General features: G+C 45.4%; 1 protein-coding gene across 3 annotated transcripts in view; it reads right to left on the reverse strand.

Annotated features, from left to right (window-relative positions):
* Positions 1-8579, reverse strand: part of LOC310837896 (C-type lectin domain family 2 member D-like) — a 201075-nt gene extending 192496 nt beyond the window's left edge. For all 3 annotated transcript variants that reach the window (XM_083725116.1, XM_083725117.1, XM_083725115.1), the window contains exons 1-5: positions 7336-8579; positions 6913-6999; positions 5945-6040; positions 4421-4620; positions 438-535 (exon numbers count right to left, since the gene is read on the reverse strand). In XM_083725116.1, coding sequence (XP_083581242.1) covers positions 438-535; positions 4421-4620; positions 5945-6040; positions 6913-6999; positions 7336-7657 — 803 coding nt within the window. In that variant the 5' untranslated portion in view covers positions 7658-8579. The remainder of the gene's footprint in view (positions 1-437; positions 536-4420; positions 4621-5944; positions 6041-6912; positions 7000-7335) is intronic.
* Positions 8580-9100: the final 521 nt, after the last annotated feature.

A 9100-nucleotide genomic window follows, 5' to 3' on the forward strand; every position in this document is an offset into this window, starting at 1 on the left:
TGGCTCATACAAGTTTTCTGGTTTTTCCTCTATCTAAGGTTGCGGCCGTCAGCATATCATAAATGTGTTAAGATTATAGACAGCACACCAAAAATAATAAACAAATCCCTATAAAGTCTGCCATTGCTTTCTTATTTTAAATATTGTTTATAAATCCATCCGTTGCTTGGACTTATTGTAGGGGAAAGCGATCTATGAAAGAAAGCAAACTATGAAAGATAAAGGGAACTGTTTACCTACAGAGATCCAGCGAAACTGAGTTTCTGATTTTGTATTTTCAGATGTGATGCGCCTGGCTTTCAGCTGCGCATAAATGTTGACATCTGATTCAGAATTATACTGGGAAGAATAATAGTCACAGAATCCATCCTGTTAACAGTGAATTGGAGACGCTTTGGTTGCTGATGCCTCAGCACCGAAAACTGAAAGGGACTCACGTTGAATTTTCTCCATTTAGCCATCTCCAGGGTTGACCTGGGTCTCTTCTGAGACCGATCCAGAAGTCATGGTTGCCAGCGAGACGCTTCACATATTCCTTTGAAGACCAGAGAAAATGGATGTTAGAATTCTGCCCTGCGCTATTCACAGATAAGCACTTTGGCCAGTAAACACGCAGGCACACGTCAACATGTTAGATGAAAACGTCAGCAAGTACACCTAGTTGATGATAACAGTCATGGTTGCCATTAATTTGATTTTGAATTGATTTTAGAATGAATTGATTTTAGAATGCATTTCAATTAATTGATTGTAATTTTATGTAAACTGTGTTATTTTTATTGTTGTTAGCCGCTCTGAGCCCAACTTCGGCTGGGGAGGGCGGGATATAAATAAATTATTATTATTATTATTATTGACAATAATAATATATGCATTCATTTCAATGCGTTCAATGGGGCTTACTCCCTAGCATGTGTAACGCAAGGGTAGGCAAGCTATTTTTCTTTCAAGGGCTGCGTTCCCTTTGGCGTATTGTCTTGAAGCCACATGTTTGTTGTGGGTGGAGAGAAAGCCAATGTCACAGAATCGTAGAGTTGGAAGGGACCTTGAGGGTCATCTAGTCCAACTCCCTGAAAAGCAGGAATCTTAACTCAAGCATAATAATAATAATAATAATAATAATAATAATAATAATAATATCTTTATTGTCATTGCCCCCTCTCAGGGACAACGAAAGTACTTGGCTGCTCCATCCACCCAGATAGGGCACTCCACTTAAAATCAGAACAACTATAAAAACACTAATTAAAACAATATAATATAATACAGCAAGGACGATTAGATGACTTCAAAGTCCAGGTTTCCCATTCAGGGCCGAGATCGCTCTGGAGAAGAAGCTGTTCTTGAGACGGCTCATTCTTGTCATCATCGTCCTGTATCTCCGTCCCGACGGCAGGAGCTCGAAGAGACAGTGACCAGGATGCGATGGATCCATGACAGATGGCCACCCAACCTCTGCTTGATAACCTCCCTGGAAGGAGAGTCCACAACTTCACCAGTGCCACTCCCTTCTCCCAACACCCTTTTCTCTTTTGCCTTCCTTTTCTTCACTTCCCAGCAGCTGCCATGGTGTATATACAATGGTAGCTAATCCTATAAACCTCCAGCTCATGCACCCAACTAGGCCTGGTCCGGGTCCTAATTTCCCCATGACTCTGTTTGGCCCAACCACATCCACCTGTTCTGTCCTTGGCTTTATCACTGTTGGCACCTGCAGAGCCCTGTGCTTTTGCTCCCCAGCTGTCAAAGTTGCCCACAGGCAGGATTTGAACTCTTGGCCAGATCCACTCGGTCCAGTATACCTGAAGGAGCGTCTCCACCCCCATCCTTCTGCCTGGATGCTGAGGTCCAGCTCCAAGGGCCTTCTGGCGGTTCCCTCACTGCAAAAAGCGAAGTTACAGGAAACCAGGCAGAGGGCCTTCTTGGTGGTGGCACCCGCCCTGTGGAAGGCCCTCCCACCAGATGTCAAAGAGAACAACAACTCCCAGACTTTTAGAAGACATTTGAAGGCAGCCCTGTTTAGGGAAGCTTTTAATGTTTGATGCATTGCTGTATTTTAATATTTTGTTGGAAGCCACCCAAGTGGCTGGGGAAGCCCAGCCAGATGGGCAGGGCATAAATAATAAATATTATTATTATTATTATTATTATTATTATTATTATTATTATGCCTTGTTGAACTCAATGGGATTTACTTCTTTTTCTGCAGAATAATATTCTTATTGCTCATGGGCTTTGCATGATACGTCATATAAACCAGGAGTTTAGTGACCCACCTTCTTTTTTTTTTAAGTGAAGCAGCACCAGAAGTAGGAAATTTAGAGCAGAGAAATGACAGGAGTGGGTTTTTTTTTAAAAAAATGTGTGATGCATAGTTGTATTTTTATGTTATGTTAGAAGCCGCCCTGATTGGCTGGGGCAACCCAGTCAGATGGGTGGGCTGTAAATAAATTTATTATTATTATTATTATTATTATTATTATTATTATTATTATTATTATTATTTTCCGTGCCCCATGTGCTTTTTCGCCTGGTAAGCAAGGATTTGGGGGGAAATGATGCTGACTGGGAAAACAGCTGTTAGGGGGAAACGGATATGTATATATATAAATATATATATATATATATATATATATATATATATGGGGTTTTGGTGTCCTCGGGTGTCTTCCCGTGTAAAAGTTGGGGTGTCTAGGCGACGTTTCGACGAGGTCTCACTCGTCATCTTCAGGCTGGTGCTTTCGGCTTCTTGTTACTGGAACAGAGCGGGATCTCAATGTTTGAGTTCCTATAAATACTGTAGAGGGGGTGTGGTGTCTAGCCTCCAATGTTCTGGGCAGAGAGGAAGTTCCCAGGCTAGTGTGCCTTTTCTTCTTTTGTTCCTTAATTACTTGAGAGATACCTTGAGTGATTTCTTGAGTGATATCCTGAGTACCACTTAGGTGGGTCATTAGGTGTGGATTAGTTGCTAAAGTCTTTGTGTCTTGACCTCTTGAACTTTGTGAAGAGTTTTCCTGAGAAGATGGCTGTATTGCACTTAGTTGTGCTTTGGCTTGGCTTCGTGTATAGGGGCGAGCTGTGGTTTTGTGGCTTGTGTCAGCCAGATCTGTGTAGGGATTGCAGGGGGGTGCAGCATCCGGAGGTGCCACCATGGATTGGCTACTGGATGGTGTCAGTAATTCATCTGTGGAGAGGGTCTGGGTTTGGGTCTGGTGTGGTTGATTGGTGTTGGCGTTCTGTGTGCCTCTGGATCTGGTGTCAGTTTTTGTGGGGAGGGCTAATTTCCAGATGTCTGGCAAGCGGGATGTGTCGTCACGCTTGTTCATGTTGTGAGGGTGTTTCTCTATCTCGATGGCTTCCATGATTATTCTCTTGTGGTGATGTTCCGTGTTAAAGAGCAATTTGGAATCTGCAAAATTAATTTCGTGTCCTGTTTCTTTCATGTGTTGGAAAAGAGAGGAAGTTTTTTCTTCTTTTTTGACGGCATTCTTGTGTTCTGCGATACGTGCATTTATTCGTCTGTTTGTTTGTCCAATGTACGTGGCTGGGCAGACTTTGCAGGGTATTTCATAGATCCCTTGGTTTTCCAACTGGATCCACAGATGAATTACTGACACCATCCAGTAGCCAATCCATGGTGGCACCTCCGGATGCTGCACCCCCCTGCAATCCCTACACAGATCTGGCTGACACAAGCCACAAAACCACAGCTCGCCCCTATACACGAAGCCAAGCCAAAGCACAACTAAGTGCAATACAGCCATCTTCTCAGGAAAACTCTTCACAAAGTTCAAGAGGTCAAGACACAAAGACTTTAGCAACTAATCCACACCTAATGACCCACCTAAGTGGTACTCAGGATATCACTCAAGAAATCACTCAAGGTATCTCTCAAGTAATTAAGGAACAAAAGAAGAAAAGGCACACTAGCCTGGGAACTTCCTCTCTGCCCAGAACATTGGAGGCTAGACACCACACCCCCTCTACAGTATTTATAGGAACTCAAACATTGAGATCCCGCTCTGTTCCAGTAACAAGAAGCCGAAAGCACCAGCCTGAAGATGACGAGTGAGACCTCGTCGAAACGTCGCCTAGACACCCCAACTTTTACACGGGAAGACACCCGAGGACACCAAAACCTGCATTCCTGTACCCGTGAAAATCTACGAAAGCATATATATATATATATATACACACACACACACACACACACACAAATACACACACATATATATATATTCTTCCTTCCTTCCTTCCAACACTTCTCCAGATTGTCTCCAACACCAAAGTCGCTTTGCCCTTAAAAGCAGCCACTGAAATTCTGCAAGATATTCAAGGTTATGATGTGTAGTTAACTTCATAGATAAGGCGACTCGTTTCATCATGCTGCCAAAGAGGGGACAAAGGACCCCTCTCTTACCTGCTCTTCACTTTCAATCCTAGCCAAGGAGGCATTGTGGGACTCGCAGTAGCTTCTGCTGGAGTTCCAATTCCTTTTCTTATTCGAAAAGTGATAGCACTTTCCCGCATAGCCAATCCAGTGATGTGGACATGGTAGACCGCAGAGCGCGGAGGGAACCAGCTGATTACCCAGTTGCTTGGCTTCTCTGGGGGCTGTCACTGTGGAAGGAATAGAAAACTGGGGTAACCTGCCCAAACCACCCATTGGGAGAGGCATACAGTGGTACCTCAGGTTACAGACGCTTCAGGTTACATACGCTTCAGGTTATAGACTCCGCTAACCCAGAAATAGTACACTCCTGCACAGCCCTGACCTCGCCACCTTCTCAGCGCCCAGATCGACATGGCATTTTACCCCCACCAATGCTCCACACAAGCGTACATGTGAACAAAAATGTAAAAAAACGACACGTGGCCATAGCTGAAAAATTTGACCTGATTGAGCAAAACCAATGTGATTTTTGGACTCAGCACATCAGATTCGTCCTAAATCAACTGAAAAAACGCAGACAACAAATTTGTTGTTGACCAGTGTTATCTGGGCGCTGAGAAGGTGGCGAGGTCAGGGCTGTGCAGGAGTGTCAGATAGGCTCTGCTGGTGCATCTGCACTGCTCTGACCTCACCACCATACCACCCTCTAACCCAGGGGTCAGGGACTTTTTCAGCCATGGCCCAGTCCACTATCCCTCAGACTTTGTGGGGGGCCGGACTATACAGTGGTAACTCAGGTTACATACGCTTCAGGTTACATATGCTTCAGATTACAGACTCCGCTAACCCAGAAATATTACCTCGGGTTAAGAACTTTGCTTCATGTTTAGAACAGAAATCGTGCTCCGGCGGTGTGGCGGCAGCGGGAGGCCCCATTAGCTAAAGTGGTGCTTCAGGTTAAGAACAGCTTCAGGTTAAGAACAGACCTCCGGAACAAATTAAGTTCTTAACCCGAGGTACCACTGTATTTTTTTTTTGGGGGGGGGGTGAACGAATTCCTATGCCCCACAAATAACCCAGAGATGCATTTTAAATAAAAGCACACATTCTACCCATGTAAAAACACCAGGCAGGCCCCACAAATAACCCAGAGGTGCATCTTAAATAAAAGGACACATTCTACTCATGTAAAAACATGCTGATTCCTGGACCGACCATGGGCCGGATTGAGAAGGCGATAGGGCCGGATCTGGCCCCCGGGGCCTTAGGTTGTCAGCGCCTGCTCTAACCCTCTGGCTAAGCATCTCTTTCCCTCCAATGCCAGATGTTCCCACCTGTGGCCAAAGCACATGGTCTCAGTGTGTCCTTGTAGGAATATGGATCATTGAACAACTGCTTTGGGGCAAGGCTGTCAGACATGGCAGTGGCTGAAAGCCAGGCAACAGCCTAAGTTCTGATTTTGAGAAGCTGGCTGAAGGCATGCAGCTACCTCAGACCCAAGAGGGAAGATAAAAATCTTAAGGGAGTAACACTGAGGTTCAGAAAACTTACCTGCTATAATGGTAATGGTAAGCGCAATGACCAGGAAAACGAGGACGCCTATGAGAATATCTTTAATTGATAGGTATTTCCAGATCTTGGGAGATGCTACAGAGGAAAGGGGGGAAAGAACAGCTAAACGCATGAGCATTTGTAAGAACTTAAGAAGGGCAGGCTGGATAAGGATCCCTCCTTATAAGGGATCATGGGGGAAAGTGAATCCCTTTTACTTCCCCAGCAAAAACCAAACACTGGATCTGCTTAATCTACTCAGCTCGTTCATTCTGGTAGAAAGGCAGAGCAGAACCGAAGAATCTTTACTTGCATTAGCCACTAGCCATAGCAATAAAATAAAATATAAAATAAAATATAAAATAAAATAAAATATAAAATAAAATAAAATATTGGAAGCCACTCAGAGTGGCTGGGGAAACTCAACCAGATGGGCGGGGTATAAATAATAAATTATTATTATTATATTATTATTATTATTATTATTATTATTATTATTATTATTATTATTATTATTTTATTATTATTATTATTATTATTACTGAAGATAGAGGTAAAAACTTAACTATAGAAAATACATTTTGGGGGTTTACACCAATACTCAAATAAGAGATCTTATTCTAATTGCCCCCACTAAAAACCTTGCAGTTTTTGCTGTCACCTGATCTGGCCGAAAGGAGAGGAAGCTGTAGCTGCTTTTAATTTTCCCATTATAGCGAATGGGAAACCACGTTTGCAAGAGAAGAAGCTCTACTATACGAAGCGAGGCATACATCTGAGCAGACATGGCCTGGACTGTATTGTAAGGCAGTATTGGGAAGAGCAGAAACAATGGCCTCGCAGGCAGAGAGTCCAGTGCAATGCAGAGCTATAAGCAGGTCTTGAAGCCAAAGGGCTGCCATAAAGAAGCAAAGTGTTTAGGCGGCACCTGCAGGAACAAAGACTTGGAGCAAAGGAGATGCGCTTACCAGATGCCTCCCTTTGCTCAAGGTCAACATGCGGGTGGGGAGAGTCCAAATGCTCTTCCTCGGATTTTGATCCGGCTTCCATCTTTCCTGTAGCCATACAAGGTAAAAAGACTGTGCTCTCGCTCCTCTCAAGAAAAACTGCGTGGAGTTGGAAGGGACCGCGAGGGTCATCTAGTCCAACCCCGTGCGATGCGGGGATGTTTTTGCCCCAACCCGTTTGAAACCATACCGGACCCTGCTTAGCTTCGCAAGTGGATCTTCGCAAGGTTCTTAAGCAGAACTTGGAAGGCTATCTGTCTTGGATGCTTTAGCTGAGATCCCTGCACTGCCATGCAACGACATTCCCCCCCACCCCCAATCGCGGCTGTCGCCCCCACGCCGAGACCCCCGCGCTCCCGATTCGCTGGTTTTTAATCGCCGTACCTGCACAGGTTGGCCCGTGCTTTGCACGCGCTTTCTCCAAGAGCAAAACCGACGCGAGATGTCCGGATGAGCTTGGCAATTTGAATTTGCGCGCAAAGGAAAGTGGCGCTCCGGATTCGCTGCGGGGTTTCCAATTGCAGTTCGCCATCCTCTGATAGGAGGAGCTCCAGGAAGGAGGAGGAGGAGGAGAAGTCTGCGCCGTTTGTAGCCAAGCGGGGTCGCCTCCGCCTCCTCTTTGCCGGCTGCTCGGCAGCTCCAGGGCGCGCAGGGCGGGCAGGGCACCGAGCGAGCGAAGTGCGGGCCGCCTCCGAGCGCCTTCCATTTCGGCCGGGAGAGAGAATCGACTCCGATTACAAGGCACCCTGACGCCCAGAAAAGCGCCCAGGCTTGCGGTTGAGTAATGGGTATCGCTGATCTCCCCTCGCCTTACTCTGCGTTGGGTGGCAGATCTCGCAGCGCTATGCAAGAAGCATTCTCGCCCAAGTGTGTGTGTGTGTGTGTGTGTGTGTGTGTGTGTGTGTGTTTAAGTGACCTGCGGGTCTCTCTCGTTGCTGTACTGCAGTTCCCAATACCGCTGTCCACTGGGCATCCTGACAAGCATAGCTGTCAACTTTTCCCTTTTCTTGCGAGGAATTCCATTCGGAATAAGGGAATTTCCCTTTAAAAAAGGGAAACCTTGACAGCTATGCTGACAAGGGCTGCTGGGAGTTGGAGCCGAACCGCACCTGGAAGGTCGCAGAGGTCCGTCCACCCCCCGCCCCCCGTCTGACGACAGACTTGCCTCTTTGTGTGGGGAAATACTGTATGGGGTTCCGCGTGTGTGTGGCTGTGTGTATGTGTTAGTAATGAGCTTGGTCCTTTATTCAGTGTCATGTGCTCCTCTGCTTTTGCAGACTCCAGCTATGGGAACCAGTGTGGTGTGAGGGTTAGAGTGCTGGACTATTTCCTTGGATTAGTCAAGATTGGGGAGTTACTGCAATGAAAACCATTATAGCAGTACAGTGGTACCTTGGTTTTCAAACTTAATCCATTCCAGAAGTCCGTTCCAAAACCAAAGTGTTCCAAAACCAAGGTCACTTTCCTATAGAAAGTAATGCAAAATGGATTAATCCGTTCCAGACTTTTAAAAACAACTCCCCTAAAACAGCAATTTAACATGAATTTTACTCTCTAACGAGACCATTGATCCATAAAATGAAAGCAATAATCAATGTACTGTACTATAAAATAAACAAGACAGTAGTGTAGATGATAAAAATTATCATCCACTCAGTCACAAAAATAAATTAACCAAAAAAGCCTCAAAAACAAAAATACAAAATAAGTAGCAAAAACAAAAGTGCCAGAAGTCCGTTTGACTTCTGAAATGTTCGAAAACCAAGGCGCAGCTTCTGATTGGTGCAGGCGCCCCGGAAACAATAGCCGACAACCGCATTGGATGTTCGGCTTCCAAAAAACATTCGAAAACCAGAACACTTACTTCCAGGTTTTCGTCATTTGGTAACCAAGACATTTGAGAACCTAGGTATCACTGTATTGGCCACATCTCTGCTTTGTAGCTGGAGACATAGATTGGCTCAGGTGCAGAGGTTGCAAGACTACTGCTGCTCTCAGCTGCAGGTGCAAGGCTGGCAGGAGGGAGGGGGTAACTGCCGGTGGCGAGAGGGCTGCAGCTTCTCTTATTGCCCTCTCCCTCTGTCCTGTTCACTTCGTAAGTACTGGAAGAAGTCATCAACTTCCATCATGTAACAAACATATGCAGTGA

Source organism: Podarcis gaigeae (genome assembly GCF_964106915.1).
Source record: "Podarcis gaigeae genome assembly, chromosome: 2".
Lineage (NCBI taxonomy): Eukaryota > Metazoa > Chordata > Lepidosauria > Squamata > Lacertidae > Podarcis > Podarcis gaigeae.